This window comes from Hypanus sabinus, chromosome 12, assembly GCF_030144855.1.
Source record: "Hypanus sabinus isolate sHypSab1 chromosome 12, sHypSab1.hap1, whole genome shotgun sequence".
NCBI classification, from domain to species: domain Eukaryota; kingdom Metazoa; phylum Chordata; class Chondrichthyes; order Myliobatiformes; family Dasyatidae; genus Hypanus; species Hypanus sabinus.
In genome coordinates this window covers 2,656,674-2,679,989 of record NC_082717.1, presented here as the reverse complement: position 1 = coordinate 2,679,989, position 23,316 = coordinate 2,656,674, and the positions used below count along the sequence as shown (strand labels likewise).

General features: G+C 45.1%; 1 protein-coding gene across 5 annotated transcripts in view; it reads left to right on the top strand.

Moving 5' to 3' along the window:
* Positions 1–23,316, top strand: part of ptk2ba (protein tyrosine kinase 2 beta, a) — a 247,775-nt gene that overhangs the window by 136,659 nt on the left and 87,800 nt on the right. For all 5 annotated transcript variants that reach the window (XM_059985434.1, XM_059985435.1, XM_059985437.1 and 2 more), the window contains exons 14-15: positions 8,276–8,320; positions 17,949–18,046. In XM_059985434.1, the coding sequence (XP_059841417.1) occupies positions 8,276–8,320; positions 17,949–18,046 (143 nt within the window). The remainder of the gene's footprint in view (positions 1–8,275; positions 8,321–17,948; positions 18,047–23,316) is intronic.

The window sequence follows — 23,316 nt, the reverse complement described above, 5'->3', positions numbered from 1 at the left end:
ACACCTCACCCTGTGAGTTATCCAACCTCAGCACAATGACCACACACCTCACCCTGTGAGTTATCCAACCTCAGCTTTCAATGACCACACACCTCACCCTGTGAGTTATCCAACCTCAGCTTTCAATGACCACACACCTCACCCTGTGAGTTATCCAACCTCAGCTTTCAATGACCACACACCTCACCCTGTGAGTTATCCAATCTCAGCACGATGACCACACACCTCACCCTGTGAGTTATCCAACCTCAGCACGATGACCACACACCTCACCCTCTGAGTTATCCAACCTCAGCACGATGACCACACACCTCACCCTGTGAGTTATCCAACCTCAGCACGATGACCACACACCTCACCCTGTGAGTTATCCAACCTCAGCACGATGACCACACACCTCACCCTGTGAGTTATCCAACCTCAGCACGATGACCACACACCTCACCCTGTGAGTTATCCAACCTCAGCTTTCAATGACCACACACCTCACCCTGTGAGTTATCCAACCTCAGCTTTCAATGACCACACACCTCACCCTGTGAGTTATCCAACCTCAGCACGATGACCACACACCTCACCCTGAGAGTTATCCAACCTCAGCTTTCAATGACCACACACCTCACCCTGTGAGTTATCCAATCTCAGCTTTCAATGACCACACACCTCACCCTGTGAGTTATCCAACCTCAGCTTTCAATGACCACACACCTCACGCTGTGAGTTATCCAACCTCAGCACGATGACCACACACCTCACCCTGTGAGTTATCCAACCTCAGCTTTCAATGACCACACACCTCACCGTGAGAGTTATCCAACCTCAGCACGATGACCACACACCTCACCCTGTGAGTTATCCAACCTCAGCACGATGACCACACACCTCACCCTGTGAGTTATCTAACCTCAGCACGATGACCACACACCTCACCCTGTGAGTTATCCAACCTCAGCACGATGACCACACACCTCACCCTGTGAGTTATCCAACCTCAGCTTTCAATGACCACACACCTCACCCTGTGCGTTATCCAACCTCAGCACGATGACCACACACCTCACCCTGTGAGTTATCCAACCTCAGCACGATGACCACACACCTCACCCTGTGAGTTATCTAACCTCAGCACGATGACCACACACCTCACCCTGTGAGTTATCCAACCTCAGCTTTCAATGACCACACACCTCACCCTGTGAGTTATCCAACCTCAGCTTTCAATGACCACACACCTCACCCTGTGAGTTATCCAACCTCAGCACGATGACCACACACCTCACCCTGTGAGTTATCTAACCTCAGCTCGATGACCACACACCTCACCCTGTGAGTTATCCAACCTCAGCACGATGACCACACACCTCACCCTGTGAGTTATCCAACCTCAGCACGATGACCACACACCTCACCCTGTGAGTTATCCAACCTCAGCACGATGACCACACACCTCACCCTGTGAGTTATCCAACCTCAGCACGATGACCACACACCTCACCCTGTGAGTTATCCAACCTCAGCACGATGACCACACACCTCACCCTGTGAGTTATCCAACCTCAGCTTTCAATGACCACACACCTCACCCTGTGAGTTATCCAACCTCAGCTTTCAATGACCACACACCTCACCCTGTGAGTTATCCAACCTCAGCACGATGACCACACACCTCACCCTGTGAGTTATCCAACCTCAGCACGATGACCACACACCTCACCCTGTGAGTTATCCAACCTCAGCTTTCAATGACCACACACCTCACCCTGTGAGTTATCCAACCTCAGCACGATGACCACACACCTCACCCTGTGAGTTATCCAACCTCAGCACGATGACCACACACCTCACCCTGTGAGTTATCCAACCTCAGCTTTCAATGACCACACACCTCACCCTGTGAGTTATCCAACCTCAGCACGATGACCACACACCTCACCCTGAGAGTTATCCAACCTCAGCTTTCAATGACCACACACCTCACCCTGTGAGTTATCCAACCTCAGCTTTCAATGACCACACACCTCACCCTGTGAGTTATCCAACCTCAGCTCAATGACCACACACCTCACCCTGTGAGTTATCCAACCTCAGCACGATGACCACACACCTCACCCTGTGAGTTATCCAACCTCAGCACGATGACCACACACCTCACCCTGTGAGTTATCCAACCTCAGCTCAATGACCACACACCTCACCCTGTGAGTTATCTAACCTCAGCTTTCAATGACCACACACCTCACCCTGTGAGTTATCTAACCTCAGCACGATGACCACACACCTCACCCTGTGAGTTATCCAACCTCAGCTCAATGACCACACACCTCACCCTGTGAGTTATCCAACCTCAGCACGATGACCACACACCTCACGCTGTGAGTTATCCAACCTCAGCTTTCAATGACCACACACCTCACCCTGTGAGTTATCCAACCTCAGCTTTCAATGACCACACACCTCACCCTGTGAGTTATCCAACCTCAGCACGATGACCACACACCTCACCCTGTGAGTTATCCAACCTCAGCACGATGACCACACACCTCACCGTGTGAGTTATCCAACCTCAGCACGATGACCACACACCTCACCCTGTGAGTTATCCAACCTCAGCACGATGACCACACACCTCACCCTGTGAGTTATCCAACCTCAGCACGATGACCACACACCTCACCCTGTGAGTTATCCAACCTCAGCACGATGACCACACACCTCACCCTGTGAGTTATCCAACCTCAGCACGATGACCACACACCTCACCCTGTGAGTTATCCAACCTCAGCACGATGACCACACACCTCACCCTGTGAGTTATCCAACCTCAGCTTTCAATGACCACACACCTCACCCTGTGAGTTATCCAACCTCAGCACGATGACCACACACCTCACCCTGTGAGTTATCCAACCTCAGCACAATGACCACACACCTCACCCTGTGAGTTATCCAACCTCAGCACGATGACCACACACCTCACCCTGTGAGTTATCCAACCTCAGCACGATGACCACACACCTCACCCTGTGAGTTATCCAACCTCAGCACGATGACCACACACCTCACCCTGTGAGTTATCCAACCTCAGCACGATGACCACACACCTCACCCTGTGAGTTATCCAACCTCAGCACGATGACCACACACCTCACCCTGTGAGTTATCCAACCTCAGCACGATGACCACACACCTCACCCTGTGAGTTATCCAACCTCAGCTTTCAATGACCACACACCTCACCCTGTGAGTTATCCAACCTCAGCACGATGACCACACACCTCACCCTGTGAGTTATCCAACCTCAGCTTTCAATGACCACACACCTCACCCTGTGAGTTATCCAACCTCAGCACGATGACCACACACCTCACCCTGTGAGTTATCCAACCTCAGCTTTCAATGACCACACACCTCACCCTGTGAGTTATCCAACCTCAGCACGATGACCACACACCTCACCCTGTGAGTTATCCAACCTCAGCACGATGACCACACACCTCACCCTGTGAGTTATCCAACCTCAGCTTTCAATGACCACACACCTCACCCTGTGAGTTATCCAACCTCAGCACGATGACCACACACCTCACCCTGTGAGTTATCCAACCTCAGCTTTCAATGACCACACACCTCACCCTGTGAGTTATCCAACCTCAGCACGATGACCACACACCTCACCCTGTGAGTTATCCAACCTCAGCTTTCAATGACCACACACCTCACCCTGTGAGTTATCCAACCTCAGCTTTCAATGACCACACACCTCACCCTGTGAGTTATCCAACCTCAGCTCGATGACCACACACCTCACCCTGTGAGTTATCCAACCTCAGCACGATGACCACACACCTCACCCTGTGAGTTATCCAACCTCAGCACGATGACCACACACCTCACCCTGTGAGTTATCTAACCTCAGCTTTCAATGACCACACACCTCACCCTGTGAGTTATCTAACCTCAGCACGATGACCACACACCTCACCCTGTGAGTTATCCAACCTCAGCTTTCAATGACCACACACCTCACCCTGTGAGTTATCCAACCTCAGCACGATGACCACACACCTCACCGTGAGAGTTATCCAACCTCAGCTTTCAATGACCACACACCTCACCCTGTGAGTTATCCAACCTCAGCTTTCAATGACCACACACCTCACCCTGTGAGTTATCTAACCTCAGCTTTCAATGACCACACACCTCACCCTGTGAGTTATCCAACCTCAGCTTTCAATGACCACACACCTCACCCTGTGAGTTATCCAATCTCAGCACGATGACCACACACCTCACCCTGAGAGTTATCCAACCTCAGCACGATGACCACACACCTCACCCTGAGAGTTATCCAACCTCAGCTTTCAATGACCACACACCTCACCCTGTGAGTTATCCAACCTCAGCTTTCAATGACCACACACCTCACCCTGTGAGTTATCCAACCTCAGCTTTCAATGACCACACACCTCACCCTGTGAGTTATCCAACCTCAGCTTTCAATGACCACACACCTCACCCTGTGAGTTATCCAACCTCAGCTTTCAATGACCACACACCTCACCCTGTGAGTTATCCAACCTCAGCACGATGACCACACACCTCACCCTCTGAGTTATCCAACCTCAGCACGATGACCACACACCTCACCCTGTGAGTTATCCAACCTCAGCACGATGACCACACACCTCACCCTGTGAGTTATCCAACCTCAGCTTTCAATGACCACACACCTCACCCTGTGAGTTATCCAACCTCAGCTTTCAATGACCACACACCTCACCCTGTGAGTTATCCAACCTCAGCTTTCAATGACCACACACCTCACCGTGAGAGTTATCCAACCTCAGCACGATGACCACACACCTCACCCTGTGAGTTATCTAACCTCAGCTTTCAATGACCACACACCTCACCCTGTGAGTTATCCAACCTCAGCACGATGACCACACACCTCACCCTGTGAGTTATCCAACCTCAGCACGATGACCACACACCTCACCCTGTGAGTTATCCAACCTCAGCTTTCAATGACCACACACCTCACCCTGAGAGTTATCCAACCTCAGCTTTCAATGACCACACACCTCACCCTGAGAGTTATCCAACCTCAGCTTTCAATGACCACACACCTCACCCTGTGAGTTATCCAACCTCAGCTTTCAATGACCACACACCTCACCCTGAGAGTTATCTACCCCGTGATTTCTCTGTATTTCCTGTGATTTCCTGTCACATTAACTACAGAATAGTGTCACTTTATGAACATCCAATCAGTCTATGTACATTATCTGTCTTATGTATTATGTTATTTATTACTGTGTGCTTGTATCCTTTGGTCTTTTTTTGGTGCTGCATCAGACCAGGGGTAACAATTATTTCATTCTTCTTTACAATTCCTGGCAGCATCTCCTTACAATTTACTTTGGCAAACTCCTCTCATGTACCGCTGTAATTTCCTTGACTCCACTGAATCCTGCTACATCCGACTTTACTTTCTTCCTACCAAATTTCAAGTTGAACTCAATCTTATTGTGATCTGTACCTCATAAGCGCTCTTTTACCTTTAAGCCCCCTAATCACTTCCGGTTCATTATCTGTGTTACTATGCATAGATCACTCCATGTGTAGACCATCCCCTGGCTGAGTCCCCTTATTTGTCTCCTTACATCGAAACAGCCCAGTACATCAAGGGTAAGGCCTTTTCCACCATCTACACAGAGTGCTGTCGCAGGAAAATGCCAGATACAGCCCAGTCCATCACGGATAAAGCCCTTTCCCCCAGTGAACACATCTACACGGTGTGCTGTCGCAGGAAATTACTGGATGTGACTCAGCCTCCCCAGCTCCGAGCACTGTCACAGGAAAGCAGCATCCATCATTAGGGTCCCCCACCACCCAGACCATGATCTCTTCTCACTTCTGCCATATGGAAGGAGGTACAGAAACTGCACCATCAGGTTCAAGAACAGTTATTACCTCTCAACCATCAGGATCTTAAACCAGCTTCACTTAACTTCAGTCCACTCACTGAAATGTTGCTACGACCAATGAGTTCGCTTTCAAAGACTCTTCCTCTCATGTTCTTGATATCTATTGTTTATTTATTATTATTATTATTATTATTTTGGATGTTTGTTCTTTGTCTCTTTGCATTTACTGTGAATGCCCACAAGCAAAAATGAATCCCTGCTGGTATATGGTGACATATATGTACTTTGATAATAAATTTACTTTGAACTTCATGTTACAATGAACTTTGAACACTAATACGCCGTTTACGATCAGGTGTGAGGATGTGCTGGGGGCAGCACGCAAGTGTCACCATGCTTTCAGTACCAACATAGCACGCCCACAACTTACTACCTAGCTCGTGGGAGGAAACCACAGCACCCGGAGGAAATGCATGTGATCTCAGGGAGAATGTACAAATTCCTTACAGACAGCTGATCGGTCTCACTGTAACATGTTATGGCAACTGCTGTACTACCCTCCTCTCTGTCCAGTGGAGACCTGTCTCAGCTTTCCCTATTGCCAAGGCAGCTACTCTCCCTGTGCTTTTCTCTGGAGTGGTGCAAGCTGAGGAGGGATCTGATAGAGGATTATGAGAGGTGTAGAGAGAGTAGACGGAGAGTATCTTTCTCCCAAGGTTGAAAAGTCTAATACCAGAGGGTATCCCTTTAAGAAAAGACATGTTAATTTCAAAGGTGATGTCTGGGTTAAGTTTTTTACGCAGAGTGTGTGGAATGTGTTGTCTGGGATGGTGGTGGCAGATAAATTGGGAGTCTTCAAGAGGTTCTTAGTCATGCTCAGGAACAGGCAGGAGATTTATTTAGAGATATCGTGTGGAGTAGGCTCTTCTGTCTTTTCGACCACATCACCCCATCAACCTCCAATAACACCGATTCAACAATTAACAATGACCGGTTGACCTACCACCTGGTGTGCCTTTGGACAGCCGGAGGAAACCCACACATTGAACAGGGAGGATGTACAGATTTCCCACTGGTGACGTTGGAACTGAACTCTAAACTCCGATACCCCGGGCTGTAATAGAGTTGTATGTTACCGTGGCGCCCCACTACTGTGGTTAGTGTAATGCCATCAGTGAGCCAGCTACTCGGTATCATTTCCTGCCACTGTCCGTAAGGAGTTTGTACGTCCTCCCCATGATTGTGTGGGTTTCCATCATGTGCTCCAGTTTCTCCCACAGTCCAAAGATATACAGTCTCTTACTGTGAATAAAATAAATAAATAGTACTGTGGGTTGAAAGGCATGTTCTGTACTGTTCTGTGTTTTAGACAGACATACTTTATTGATCCCGAGGGAAATTGGGTTTCGTTACAGCCGCACCAACCAGGAATAGTGTAGAAATATAGCAATATAAAACCATAAATAATTAAAGAATAAGTTAATCCTGCCAAGTGGAAATAAGTCCAGGACAAGCCTATTGGCTCAGGGTTTCTGACACTCCGAGGGAGGAGTTGTAAAGTTTGATGGCCACAGGCAGGAATGACTTCCTATGATGCTCAGTGTTACATCTCAGTGGAATGAGTCTCTGGCTGAACGTACTCCTGTGCCTAACCAGTACATTATGGAGTGGATGGGAAACATTGTCCAAGATGGCTTGCAACTTGGACAGCATCCTCTTTTCAGACACCACCGTCAGAGAGTCCAGTTCCACCTCCACAACATCACTGGCCTTACGAATGAGTTTGTTGATTCTGTTGGTGTCTGCTACCCTCGGCCTGCTGCCCCAGCACACAACAGCAAACATGATAGCACTGGCCACCACAGCCTCGTAGAACATTCTCAGCATCGTCCGGCAGATGTTAAAGGACCTCAGTCTCCTCAGGAAATAGAGACGGCTCTGACCCTTCTTGTAGACAGCCTCAGTGTTCTTTGACCAGTCCAGTTTATTGTCCATTCGTATCCCCAGGTATTTGTAATCCTCCACCATGTCCACACTGACCCCTTGGGTGGAAACAGGGGTCACCCGTGCCTTAGCCCTCCTCAGGTCCACCACCAGCTCCTTAGTCTTTTTCACATTAAGCTGCAGATGATTCTGCTCGCACCATGTGACAAAGTTTCCCACCGTAGCCCTGTACTCAGCCTCATCTCCCTTGCTGATGCATCTAACTGTGGCAGAGTCATCAGAAAACTTCTGAAGATGGCAAGACTCTGTGCAGTAGTTGAAGTCCGAGGTGTAGATGGTGAACAGAAAGGAAGACAGGACAGTTGCTCTTGGCTTATGACTGTTCTATGATTCTTTCCCAGGGTCTGACATCTACGCAGAAATCCCTGACACACCGCGATCGACAGGTAAGTGTGTGATGGATCCTCCTTGGTAATTTGGGTTAGTATTGTCACATGTACAAGGTATAGTGGAAAAACTTTTTTCTGCCTGCCATCCGGACAGATAATTTCATACCTGGGCATTGTTCAATAGTAAAGCCAAATGCAGAACACTATGTAAGCATCGTAAAGAAAGTACACAGCTGCTGCTCTGTAAGGAGCAGGAGACACAACAAGGTAGATCATATTCAAACGAATGAGAGGTCCTTTCACTGGTGTAATGGAAGCTCTCCAGGAACCTTGTGGTACATGCTATCTTCTGCCCGATGGGAGAGGGGAGAAGAGAGAATGTCTGTGGCGGGTGGGGTCTTTGGCGATGCTGCCTGTTTTACTGAGGCAGTGAGAAGTGTAGACAGGGTCATGGAGGAGAAGCATACTGTTCATGTTGATCAATTTTGTTACACAGTGCATTAAGGTCGAACAAGGTAAAACAATAAAAGTGTGTAAAATAACGTTTAACAGCCAACGAGGAAGTGCAGAGAGGTAGATGACAAAGTGCAAGATCCTGACAAGGCAGACTGTGAGGTTAACTAAGTTACTTTCTGCCTGTTATGCCACTGGCACATAGGGCAGCAATAAAGGTCCTCCGTCTCTGGCAAAGTTCAGGGCTTCTTCATCGTCTCAGTAGCTTCCTCTTGGTGTTCACTATTGTCAGTCCCAGGTGGAGATTCAGGAATACCGTTGCACTTAGAGAGAGAAGGATTCTTCATAGCTGTTCCTGTAACAGGTTTGTTTGACCAGTCAGGGTCGTTGGCCCTGAGCTGAACCCCTGGCCCTGGAGGACCGGTGGACCACTCAGCTTGGCCTCTAGCCTTTCACTGTTCAGCATTGGTGACCCTACCAAAGCATAAAGCCCTGACTCCAGCCAACATACGTAGCCTTCTGGGTCATTGGGGCACGCAGGCCTCCAAACCTACCAACAAGGTGCTCCCGGAGGATTGTGAGGTTAAGAATCTATCGTATTGTACAAGAGGTACTTTCAGGAACCTGACCTCAGAGGAATAGAAGCTGTCATGCTGCAGAGTATAGTATTAATGGGAAGACTCTTGGCAGTGTGGAGGATCAGAGGGATCTTGGGGTCCGAGTCAATAGGACGCTCAAAGCAGCTGTGCAGGTTTGACTCTGTGGTTAAGAAGGCGTATGGTGTATTGGCCTTCATTAATCATGGAATTGAATTTAGGAGCCAAGTGGTAATGTTGCAGCTATATAGGACCCTGGTCAGACCCCACTTGGAGTACTGTGCTCAGTTCTGGTCACCTCACTACAGGAAGGACGTGGAAACCATAGAAAGGGTGCAGAGGAGATTTACAAGGATGTTGCCTGGATTGGAGAACATGCCTTATGAGAATAGGTTGAGTGAACTTGGCTTTTTCTCCTGGAGTGACGGAGGATGAGAGGTGACCTGATAGAGGTGTATGAGATGATGAGAGGCATTGATCGTGTGGATAGTCAGAGGCTTTTCCCCAGGGCTGAAATGGCTGCCACAATGCCTCCCTCCCAGATATGTTGAACAACTTCTATGCTTGTTTTGAGGTGGAAAATGACGTGGTGGTGAGGAGACCATTCCTCCTCCCAGTGACCAGGTGCTATGTCTCACCGTGGCTGATGTGAGGGAAAACTCTCTGCAGGGTCAACCCACGGAAGGCTGCTGGACCAGACAACATCCCTGGTAGAGTACTCAGAGGTTGCGCAGATCAGCTAGCAGATGTTCTCACTGACATCTGAGCAGTGCCACCATTCCAACGTGCTTCAAGGCCGCCACCACCGTCCCCGTGCCGAAGAAGTCTTCAGTGTCCAGCCTAAATGACTACCATCCCGTTGCACTCACATCCATCATCATGAAGTGTTTCGAGAGGCTCCTCATGAGGCACATCAAGACCCTGCTGCCCCCCTCACTGGACCCCCTGCAGTTTGCATACCGTCCCAACCGCTCAACAGACGACACCATTGCCACCACCCTGTACCCGGCCCTAACGCACCTGGACAAAAAAGACACATACGTTCGGATGCTGTTCATAGACTTCAGTTCAGCATTCAGCACAATCATCCCTCAGAAACTGATTGGAAAGCTGAGCCTACTGGGCATGAACACCTCCCTCTGCAACTGGATTCTAGACTTCCTGACTGGGAGACCTCAGTCAGCCCTGATCAGGAGCAGCATCTCCAACACCATCACACTGAGCACAGGGCCCCTCCCCCATGTCTGTGTGCTCAGTCCACTGCTGTTCACTCTGCTGACCCACGACTGTGCTGCAACACTCAGCTTGAACCATATCATCAAGTTTTCCATTGACACAACTGTGGTGGGTCTCATCAGCAAGAACGATGAGTCAGAGAGGAGGTGCAGCGGCTAACGGACTGGTGCAGAGCTAACAACCTGTCTCTTAATGTGAACAAAACAAAAGAGATGGTTGTTGACTTTAGGAGGGCACGGAGTGACCACTCCCCGCTGAACATCGACGGCTCCTCGGTAGAGATCATTAAGAGCACCAAATTTCTTGGTGTTCACCTGACGGAGAATCTCAGCTGGTCCCTCAACACCAGCTCCATAGCAAAGAAAGCCCAGCAGCATCTCTACTTTCTGCGAAGGCTGAGGAATGTCCATCTCCCACCCCCCCCATCCTCATCACATTCTACAGGGGTTGTATTGAGAGCATCCTGAGCAGCTGCATCACTGCCTGGTTGGAAAATTGCACCATCTCGGATGGCAAGACCCTACAGCGGATACTGAGGTCATCTGAGAAGATCATCAGGGTCTCTCTTCCCGCCATCACGGATATTTACACTACACGCTGCATCCGCAAAGCTAACAGCATTATGAAGGACCCCACACACCCCTCACATAAACTCTTCTCCCTCCAGCCATCTGGCAAAAGGTACCGAAGCATTCGGGCTCTCACGACCAGACTGTGCAACAGTTTCTTCCCCCAAGCCATCAGACTCCTCAATACCCAGAGTCTAGACTGACATCTACGTCATTTATTATTATATTGTAATTTGTCCTCTACTGTGCCTATTGTCTTGTTTATTAATTATTGTACTGCCCTGCACTGTTTTGTGCACTTTATGTAGTCCTGTGCAGGTCTGTAGTCTAGTGCAGTTTGTATGTTTTATGTAGTCTAGTGTAGTCTTGTGCTGTCTCACATAGTCTAGTGTAGTTTTGTGTTGTTTTATGTAGTCTATAGTCTTGTGCTGTCTCACATAGTCTAGTGCAGTTTTTATGTTGTTTTATGTAGTCTATAGTCTTGTGCTGTCTCACATAGTCTAGTGCAGTTTTTGTGTTGTTTTATGTAGTCTAGTGTAGTCTTGTGCTGTCTCACATAGTCTAGTGCAGTTTTTATGTTGTTTTATGTAGTCTAGTGCAGTTTTTGTGTTGTTTTATGTAGTCTAGTGTAGTCTTGTGCTGTCTCACATAGTCTAGTGCAGTTTTTATGTTGTTTTATGTAGTCTAGTGTAGTCTTGTGCTGTCTCACATAGTCTAGTGTAGTTTTGTGTTGTTTTATGTAGTCTATAGTCTTGTGCTGTCTCACATAGTCTAGTGCAGTTTTTATGTTGTTTTATGTAGTCTATAGTCTTGTGCTGTCTCACATAGTCTAGTGCAGTTTTTATGTTGTTTTATGTAGTCTATAGTCTTGTGCTGTCTCACATAGTCTAGTGCAGTTTTTATGTTGTTTTATGTAGTCTATAGTCTTGTGCTGTCTCACATAGTCTAGTGCAGTTTTTATGTTGTTTTATGTAGTCTAGTGCAGTTTTTGTGTTGTTTTATGTAGTCTAGTGTAGTCTTGTGCTGTCTCACATAGTCTAGTGCAGTTTTTATGTTGTTTTATGTAGTCTAGTGTAGTCTTGTGCTGTCTCACATAGTCTAGTGTAGTTTTGTGTTGTTTTATGTAGTCTATAGTCTTGTGCTGTCTCACATAGTCTAGTGCAGTTTTTATGTTGTTTTATGTAGTCTATAGTCTTGTGCTGTCTCACATAGTCTAGTGCAGTTTTTATGTTGTTTTATGTAGTCTATAGTCTTGTGCTGTCTCACATAGTCTAGTGCAGTTTTTATGTTGTTTTATGTAGTCTAGTGCAGTTTTTGTGTTGTTTTATGTAGTCTAGTGTAGTCTTGTGCTGTCTCACATAGTCTAGTGCAATTTTTATGTTGTTTTATGTAGTCTAGTGTAGTCTTGTGCTGTCTCACATAGTCTAGTGTAGTTTTGTGTTGTTTTATGTAGTCTATAGTCTTGTGCTGTCTCACATAGTCTAGTGCAGTTTTTATGTTGTTTTATGTAGTCTATAGACTTGTGCTGTCTCACATAGTCTAGTGCAGTTTTTATGTTGTTTTATGTAGTCTATAGTCTTGTGCTGTCTCACATAGTCTAGTGCAGTTTTTGTGTTGTTTTATGTAGTCTAGTGTAGTCTTGTGCTGTCTCACATAGTCTAGTGCAGTTTTTATGTTGTTTTATGTAGTCTAGTGTAGTCTTGTGCTGTCTCACATAGTCTAGTGTAGTTTTGTGTTGTTTCATGTAGTCTAGTGTAGTCTTGTGCTGTCTCACGTAGTCTAGTGTAGTTTTGTGTTGTTTCATGTAGTCTAGTGTAGTCTTGTGCTGTCTCACATAGTCTAGTGCAGTTTTTATGTTGTTTTATGTAGTCTAGTGCAGTTTTTATGTTGTTTTATGTAGTCTAGTGCAGTTTTTATGTTGTTTTATATAGTCTAGTGTAGTCTTGTGCTGTCTCACATAGTCTCGTGCAGTTTTTATGTTGTTTTATGTAGTCTATAGTCTTGTGCTGTCTCACATAGTCTAGTGCAGTTTTTATGTTGTTTTATGTAGTCTAGTGCAGTTTTTGTGTTGTTTTATGTAGTCTAGTGTAGTCTTGTGCTGTCTCACATAGTCTAGTGCAGTTTTTATGTTGTTTTATGTAGTCTAGTGTAGTCTTGTGCTGTCTCACATAGTCTAGTGTAGTTTTGTGTTGTTTCATGTAGTCTAGTGTAGTCTTGTGCTGTCTCACATAGTCTAGTGTAGTTTTGTGTTGTTTCATGTAGTCTAGTGTAGTCTTGTGCTGTCTCACATAGTCTAGTGTAGTTTTGTGTTGTTTCATGTAGTCTAGTGTAGTCTTGTGCTGTCTCACATAGTCTAGTGTAGTTTTGTGTTGTTTCATGTAGTCTAGTGTAGTCTTGTGCTGTCTCACATAGTCTAGTGCAGTTTTTATGTTGTTTTATGTAGTCTAGTGTAGTCTTGTGCTGTCTCACATAGTCTAGTGCAGTTTTTATGTTGTTTTATATAGTCTAGTGTAGTCTTGTGCTGTCTCACATAGTCTAGTGCAGTTTTTATGTTGTTTTATGTAGTCTAGTGTAGTCTTGTGCTGTCTCACATAGTCTAGTGCAGTTTTTATGTTGTTTTATGTAGCACCATGGTCCTGGAGGAACGTTGTTTCATTTTTACTGTGTACTGTACCAGCAGTTTATGGTCAAAATGACAATAAAAGCAACTTGAACTTGAAGAGGACACAGGTTAAAGGTGCTTGGAAGTAGGTACAGAGGAGATGTTGGTGGTAAGTTCTTTTACTCAGAGAGTGGTGAGTGCGTGGAATGGGCTGCCGGCGACGGTGGTGGAGGCAGATACAATAGGGACTTTTAAGAGAGGTACATGGAGCTTAGAAAAATGGAGGGCTTTGAGTAAGCCTAGTAATTTCCAAGGTAAGGACATGTTTGGCACAGCTTTGTGGGCCGAAGGGCCTGTATTGTGCTGTAGGTTTTCGATGTTTCTAAGTGCCTACTGGGATGTATATTCAGGACTTTGTATTTTATCCCTGATAAGAGAGAGGAGAGAAAATAACTCTGCTGAAACCACATCATCCACCAGAGTTTGCAGCAGAAGAAATGTGGCCACAGCCGAGGTGCACAGAGCAAGACTCCACAAATAGCAAAGGGATAAATGACCAAACTGCATTCTAACTGGCTGCTTCACCATCTGGTATGGAGAGGCCACTGGAACAGAAACTACAAACTCAGCCAGCTCCATCATGGGCAGTAGCTTCCACAGCATCAAGGACATCTTCAAAAGGTGATGCTTCAAAAAGGTAGCATCCATTATCAAGGACCCCCATCACCCAGGACATGCCCTCTTCTCATTGCTAACAACAAGGAGAAGGCACAGGAGCCTGAAGACACACACTCAACATTTCAGGAACAGCTTCTTCCCCTCTGCCATCAGATTTCTGAATGGACAATCAACCCATGAACATCTCAGTTTCTTTTGCTCTCTTACTTGCAGGATTAATTTAATTTTTTATACTTTTTTCTTATTGTATAAAACACATTATCTATTGCAATATACTGCAATATACAAAAGATTTCGCAACGTTTGCAGTGGCATTAAACCTGATTCTGATTTTTGTTTTGAATGAATGAATTCAATTCCAAGATGGCAGCTTGCTGCAGCCACTCCGGAGCTGATGTCTGTTATTTGTGAAGCGGGGTGCCCTGCACAATCCTAATCTGATGAAAAACGGATGTGGGAGCACAGAGGAACATCTGGAAATCTCCAGAAAGGCCTTCTTTGTTGCTGCTACTGCTGTGAGGTCCAGGTCTCTGCTGAGATGAACAGGCCCCCGGTCCTCGGGGTCGCGTTGCCGGTGGCCGTTGGTGGGGGTGTCCTAATGCGCTTGGCAGAGGATGGTGCTTGGAGAGGCTGTGCCGGAGGGGATGATCGGAAGTTCGGAGGTTCGACGGACTCAGAGTCCGCTACAGTCGGGGTGCTTTCACTGTGTGCTGCGTCTGTGAGGCTGAGTCCAGCAGAGCCATGGAAGTCCTTAGCGGGGGCATTCCCTTCTGCCTCTGGCGTGGGAGGACTCTGAGAACTTGTGGAAACTGTGTGGTGGTTTCTTTTGAACTTAATCTTTTAACATCTTTGGAAATTTTTTTTTTACTGTGCCCATGGTCTGTTTTTTTTATCAATTTTGGTATTGTCTGCACTGTTGTAACTATATGTTAACTATAACTATATGTAACTATGTGGTTTTGTGTAGATCTTGTAGCTTTAGTTTTTGGTTTGTTGTGTGGTAGAGTTGGTCTCCTGACTTGGTGTGTCTGGTGGGTTTGGAGCTCCTTTCCGGGGAACGTGCTAAGACGGTAGCGCGATATTGATACGCAGCAGCCTCTCCAGACTCTTGATTGGGGATTGCCAAACGTTATGTGGATTTTCTGGTGTAGTCTGTTTTGTCATATGCTTTTGTGATATCATTCTGGAGGAACATTGTCTCATTTTTCAACTGCATTGCATTTGTGGTTTCTAAATGACAATAAACTGAAATTCAATTCAATAATTTATTTCGGTCAGTGCAAACATAACAAAAAGCATAATTTACAACAATGATTTTATAATGATGATTTCATAGGACAAAATTACAACAACAAACATAGATATTCTTTAAAATGTTACACCTAACCCTCTTACTTATACAACATATTTGGTGTCAATCATCACATCAAAAACAAAAAATATTCATAATCTTTTAACACAAAAGCCAATTCCAAATATCATTTATTTACATTACTTCCATTCATCTTAAATAATGTATTTTATTTGTTCATTAAATATTTTTAAGTAATTTTTTAAACTTAAGTGTGGTGCATGTTTTAAATTCTCACTACAACAGTTCCATAGATTAACCCCTCTGACTGACCTACAATGATTTTTTATATTTGTTCTTATCCTTTGTTTTTGAAATATACATGTTCCTCTCAAATCATGTTGACTTTCTCTCATTTCAAACAACCTTTGGATACTTTGTAGTATCTGTCCATTTCTTACTTTATACATAATTTGTATTATGTTAAAATCTACAAAATCTCTCAATTTTCCTTTTTTCAATATTTTTATTAATTTTCACATAGAATACAGAGTACATGAGGATATATATTATGAATCAATTAAGATAGAATAGTACCAAATACGTTATATTTAAATCAGGCTTGCAATTGCAGTACCTTATATTCATAATCAAACATGTACCTTAATTAAATTGTAATTTGAATTGTAATAATTTTATTATTAAAAAAAACCTAAACCCACTACCAAAGTCAAAGCTGTTTGGTAAAGAAAGACAGATGGAAAAAACTCCTTATCACACAGTGATTTATGTTATTATCCAACATCTGTACCGTAACACCACATCAAAGGTTTTGAAAGTAGTTCAAGAATGATCCCCCACAATGTTTGAAAGTCTTGGTTAGAATCAGAAATTGAACAATGGAGCTTCTCTGAATTTAAGCATGACATAACATCACGTAACCATTGAGCGTGAGTAGGTGGAGCAACATCCTTCCATTTAAGCAACACCGCCCTCCTAGCTATAACAGAAATAAAAGCCAATATGTACATATCAGATGTCTCCAAAGTTATGCCTTTCTTGCCAACAATGCCAAGCAAGACAGTCGAAGGGTTAGGCTTAAAATTTAAAAAGTACAGAAAAAGTTTGGAGTACTTCCTTCCACTATTTTTCAAGACTCAGACCTGTCCAAAACATATGGATTAGTGAAGCCTCTCCATTGTTACATCTATCACAATAGGGAGATATATCCGCATAAAAACGAGATAGCTTGTCTTTGGACATGTGGGCCCTGTGGACCACTTTAAATTGTAGGAGGGAGTGGGAAGCACATAGTGAGGAAGTGTTAACTAATTTAAAAAATTAATTCCAAGTCTCCTCAGAAATTGAAATCTGTAAACCTTGATCCCAGGCGATTTTAATTTTGTCTAAAGGATCCCCTCTTATTCGCAACAACATACCATAAATATTGGATATTGAGCTATTATGCAAAGGTTTCAAATTAGAAAATACATCTAATAACTTCTTATCAGGACTCATGGGAAATGTATGTAATTGAGATCACAGGAAGTCTCTAATTTGTAGATAGCGAAAAAAGTGGGTAAAACAAGTCCCCGAATTTTAAAGTGCTTAGTTGAATAATGGTGGACTGGTTGGCTCATAATAATTTGTCTTATTTACAATTCGTATAACATTATTTTGGAGTAGAAATATTGAGTTTATATTTGTTTTGTATGTATTTTCCCATGCCTCTACACAGTAAGTCATGTATGGGACTATATGTGAACAGTATAATGTATTCAAAGATTCCTGATTTAAGAAATCTTGCACTTTGTACAATATTGCAATAGATTTTGAGATTTATGCTTTGACATAATTTATTTGTGGTTTCCAGCTTAATTTACTATCTATTACCACTCCTAAAAATTTTGATTCAGATACCTTATTAATTTCAACATCATTTATTCTAAGTTTACTCTATGAGTTTGGTATACAGTTACCAAATATTACAAATTTATTTTTACTTGGATTCAGTGATAATTTGTTAGTATCAAACCATTTCTTTATAATTGTTAGTTCTTTCTCCACTGTATCCAAAAGTTGTTTCAGATGTTCCCCACTACAAGATATATTGTAGCATCAGCAAATAATATGCATTTTAATGTCTGAGAAACCATACATATATTGTTTTATATACAAAATGAACAGCACTGGACCTTGTGGATGATGGTATTATTCTGTTGAGTCCCAGTGTGCTCATTTCTCTCCACTTTGCTTGCAGCTCCTCAGAACTGTATCTCTCGAGACTCAGTGGTTCTGGGCAGGATTCTGGGAGAGGGATACTTTGGTCAAGTTTACGAAGGAGTTTACAAAACAATGGTGAGTCTATTCTCTTCAGATAATGTTTGAAAATCAGGGGTTTGCATCCCGTGCTGAAGTATTGAGTGCCTAAACCAGAGGACTTCCTCCCGCTTGCATCTGGCCCAGATGTCTAAAGTCTGGGAATTCCTAACGCGGACTCCATAAGATCATAAGACAAAGGAACAGAATTAGGCCATTCAGCCCATCGAGTCTGCTCCGCCATGTTTCATGGCTGATCCCGGATCCCACTCCACCCCATACACCTGCCATCTTGCCATTTCTTTTGATGCCCTGACCGATCAGGAAATGATCAACTTCCACCTTAAATATACCCAGTCTTGGCCCCCACCGTAGTCTGTGGCAGAGCATTCCACAGATTTACCACTCTCTGGCTAAAACAATCCTCCTTACCTCTGTCCTAAAGGCTGTGCCCTCTAGATCTGGGCATTCTCTACACATCTGCCCTATCTGGTCCTTTCAACATTCAGTAGGTTTCAATGAGATACTCTGTATTCTTCTAAATTCCAGTGAGTACAGGTGCAAAGATGCCAAACGATCCTCCTGTGTTAACCCTTTCATTCCCAGAATAATCCTCCTGAACTTCCTCTGGACACTCTCCAATGACAACACATCCTTTCTGAGATATAGGACCCAACACTGTTGACAATGCTCCAAGCGCAGCTCAGCGTTACCTTCTTGCTTTTAATTCTATTCCCCTTGCATTTGCCTTACTTACCCCAAACTCAACATTTGAATTAATCTTCAGGGAGTCTTGCTCGAGGACTCCTAAGCCCTTTTGCATCTCTGATGTTTGAAACTATTCCCCATTTAGATAATAGTCTGCACTATTGTTCCTTTTACTAAAATGCATTACAGGTAGTCCCCGAGTTACGACGTCTGACTTAGGAACAACTCGTACTTACGAACCGAGGGAGGAGAACGCCGTCTGCTGTTTTAAGTCGGATCATAATGCCGTTACCATTGACACTGTGTTGTGTGTGTAACTTTGTATTTGGCTTAAATTTTTCTTAGCAAGATTCACCCTGACCCTGCCCCCTTTTCCGGTCGGCTGGTGGCGCAGTGAGATCAGCTCCCGGCTCGAGAACAGAGGTTCCCGAGTTTGATCCAGTGACAGACCGTTCCCGAGCGCGCTCTCCATCTGTGCCGGGTCGATGTCGAGCTTGCAACTTGACCTCGTAAAAAAAAAACACTGCCACCTCCAGTTTAAATTCCCACGCAGAATATTGTGGAGGATCAAATACCCAAACCCAGCACAGCCCCCACTTGTCTCATTTAACCTGTCTCAGTGCGGTGGACTTTAGGACCTGGGGAATTCTGTACAGTGGTCCTTAGGACCCAGCAGAGCTCGGGACCTGCCGCCCGCAGTGTTTCTGTTCCATTGACAGGAAGTGATCAAGATCAAGATTGAAAATAAGCTGGAAATAATAAAGCATTTGGAAAGAGGTGAAACATCATTGGTCATTGGAAAAGCATTAGGCTACAGTCAGTCAATGATCGGAACAATTTTAAAGGATAAAGAATAAAGTGACAATAATGGAGCATGTGAAAGGCCCTGCCCCAATGAAAGCTACAATTATTACTAAGCAACACAGTGGCTTAATAATTGGAATACATACGTTTCTTAAGTGTTTTATATGCATAGAAAGGTAAAAAATATAATAAGACAAACGTTTGACTAACTGATGCTAAATAATACTGAATGTGCTTTTTCTGAATTGCGTACAAATCCAACTTAAAGATGGACTCAGGAACTGAATTCGTTTGTAACCTGGGGACTGCCTGTATCATACATTTCCCAACACTGTATTCCATCTGCCACTTTTTGACCATTCATCCAATTTGTCTAAGTCCTTCTGCAATCACATTGCTTCCTCAGCACTACCTACCCCTCCACCTACCTTCATATCATCTGCAAACTTTGTCACAAAACCATCAATTCCACAATCTAAATCATTGATAAACAATGAGAAAAGTAATGTTCCCAATACTGATCCCTGTGGAACACCACTAGTCACTGGCAGCAACCAGAAAAGGATCCTTCTATTCCCTCTTGCTGCCTCCTGCCTGTCAGCCAATGCCTCTATGCATGTCAGTATCTTTTCTGTAATGCCATAGGATTTTATCTTGTTAAACAGCCTCATGTGAGGCACCTTATCAAACACCTTCTGAAAATCCAGGTAAATGATCTACACTGCCTCTCCTTTGTCCATCCTGATTGTTACTTCCTCAAAGAACTCAACAGATTTGTCAGGCAAGATTTCTCTTTACAGAAACCATGCTGATTTTGACTCATTTTATCATTAGTCTGCAAGTTCCCCTGAAACCTCATCCTTAATAATAGACTGCAACACTTTCCCAACCACTGAGGTTAGGCTAACTGGCCTATAATTTCCTCACTTTTGTCTTCCTCCCTTAAAGAGTGGAGTGACATTTGCAATTTTACAGTTCTCTGGAACCATGCCAGAATCAAATGACCCTAGAAAGACCATAACCATAATGTATTTGCTATCTCTTCAGCGACCTCTCACAGGACTCTGGGATGTAGTGCATCTGGTCCAGGTGACTTATCCACTTTTAAAACCTTTGCAGTTGCTTAGCAGTTTTTACTTTGTAATAGCAATTGTGCTCACTCCTGCTCCCTGACACTCCCAGACCACTGGCACGCTGCTAGTGTCTTCCACAGTGAAGACCGATGTAAGGTACCCATTACATTCATCTGCCATTTCTTTGTCCCCCATTACTACGTCACCAGCATCATTTTCCAGTGGTCCAATATCATCTTGCACCTCCATTTTACTCTTTACATAACTGAAAAATCTTTCAGTGTCCTGCTTTATGTTATTGGCTAGTTTCCCCTCATGTTTCATCTTTTCCCTTCTTTTGGCTTTGTTAGTTGCCTTTTGCTAGGTTTTACAAATTTCCCAATCAACCAACTTGCCACTAAATTTTGCTACTTTATATGCCCTTCCCTTGACTTTTATGCAGTCACTAACTTCCGTTGTCAGCCACGGTTGCCTATCCCTGCCATTTAAGAACAACTTCCTCTGTGGGCATATCTATCCTGTGCCCAGAACCTTCAGTCACCCCTGCTCTGCCGTTATCCCTGTCAGTATCCTCCGATCCACCTGGACGATCTCCTCTCCTGATTCTGTAATGCTCCGATCCACCTGGACGATCTCCTCTCCTGATTCTGTAATCCTCCGATCCACCTGGAGAAGCTCCTCTCCTGATTCTGTAATCCTCCGATCCACCTGGACGATCTCCTCTCTCCTGATTCTGTAATCCTCCGATCCACCTGGAGAAGCTCCTCTCCTGATTCTGTAATCCTCCGATCCACCTGGAGAAGCTCCTCTCCTGATTCTGTAATCCTCCGATCCACCTGGACGATCTCCTCTCTCCTGATTCTGTAATCCTCCGATCCACCTGGAGAAGCTCCTCTCCTGATTCTGTAATCCTCCGATCCACCTGGACGATCTCCTCTCTCCTGATTCTGTAATCCTCCGATCCACCTGGAGAAGCTCCTCTCCTGATTCTGTAATCCTCCGATCCACCTGGATGATCTCCTCTCCTGATTCTGTAATCCTCCGATCCACCTGGATGATCTCCTCTCTCCTGATTCTGTAATCCTCTGATCCACCTGGATGATCTCCTCTCTCCTGATTCTGTATCCTCCGATCCACCTGAACGATCTCCTCTCCTGATTCTGTAATCCTCCGATCCACCTGGAGAAGCTCCTCTCCTGATTCTGTAATCCTCCGATCCACCTGGACGATCTCCTCTCTCCTGATTCAGTAATCCTCCGATCCACCTGGACGATCTCCTCTCTCCTGATTCTGTAATCCTCCGATCCACCTGGAGAAGCTCCTCTCCTGATTCTGTAATCCTCCGATCCACCTGGACGATCTCCTCTCCTGATTCTGTAATCCTCCGATCCACCTGGACGATCTCCTCTCCTGATTCTGTAATCCTCCGATCCACCTGGACGATCTCCTCTCCTGATTCTGTAATCCTCCGATCCACCTGGACGATCTCCTCTCCTGATTCTGTAATCCTCCGATCCACCTGGACGATCTCCTCTCCTGATTCTGTAATCCTCCGATCCACCTGGACAATCTCCTCTCCTGATTCTGTAATCCTCCGATCCACCTGGACGATCTCCTCTCTCCTGATTCTGTAATCCTCCGATCCACCTGGAGAAGCTCCTCTCCTGATTCTGTAATCCTCCGATCCACCTGGATGATCTCCTCTCCTGATTCTGTAATCCTCCGATCCACCTGGACGATCTCCTCTCTCCTGATTCTGTAATCCTCCGATCCACCTGGACGATCTCCTCTCTCCTGATTCTGTATCCTCCGATCCACCTGAACGATCTCCTCTCCTGATTCTGTAATCCTCCGATCCACCTGGAGAAGCTCCTCTCCTGATTCTGTAATCCTCCAATCCACCTGGACGATCTCCTCTCTCCTGATTCTGTAATCCTCCGATCCACCTGGATGATCTCCTCTCCTGATTCTGTAATCCTCCGATCCACCTGGACGATCTCCTCTCCTGATTCTGTAATCCTCCGATCCACCTGGACGATCTCCTCTCTCCTGATTCTGTAATCCTCCGATCCACCTGGACGATCTCCTCTCCTGATTCTGTAATCCTCCGATCCACCTGGACGATCTCCTCTCCTGATTCTGTAATCCTCCGATCCACCTGGACGATCTCCTCTCCTGATTCTGTAATCCTCCGATCCACCTGGACTATCTCCTCTCCTGATTCTGTAATCCTCCGATCCACCTGGACGATCTCCTCTCTCCTGATTCTGTAATCCTCCGATCCACCTGGAGAAGCTCCTCTCCTGATTCTGTAATCCTCCGATCCACCTGGATGATCTCCTCTCCTGATTCTGTAATCCTCCGATCCACCTGGACGATCTCCTCTCTCCTGATTCTGTAATCCTCCGATCCACCTGGTTGATCTCCTCTCTCCTGATTCTGTAATCCTCCGATCCACCTGGACGATCTCCTCTCCTGATTCTGTAATCCTCCGATCCACCTGGATGATATCCTCTCTCCTGATTCTGTAATCCTCCGATCCACCTGGACGATCTCCTCTCCTGATTCTGTAATCCTCCGATCCACCTGGACGATCTCCTCTCTCCTGATTCTGTAATCCTCCGATCCACCTGGATGATCTCCTCTCCTGATTCTGTAATCCTCCGATCCACCTGGACGATCTCCTCTCCTGATTCTGTAATCCTCCGATCCACCTGGACGATC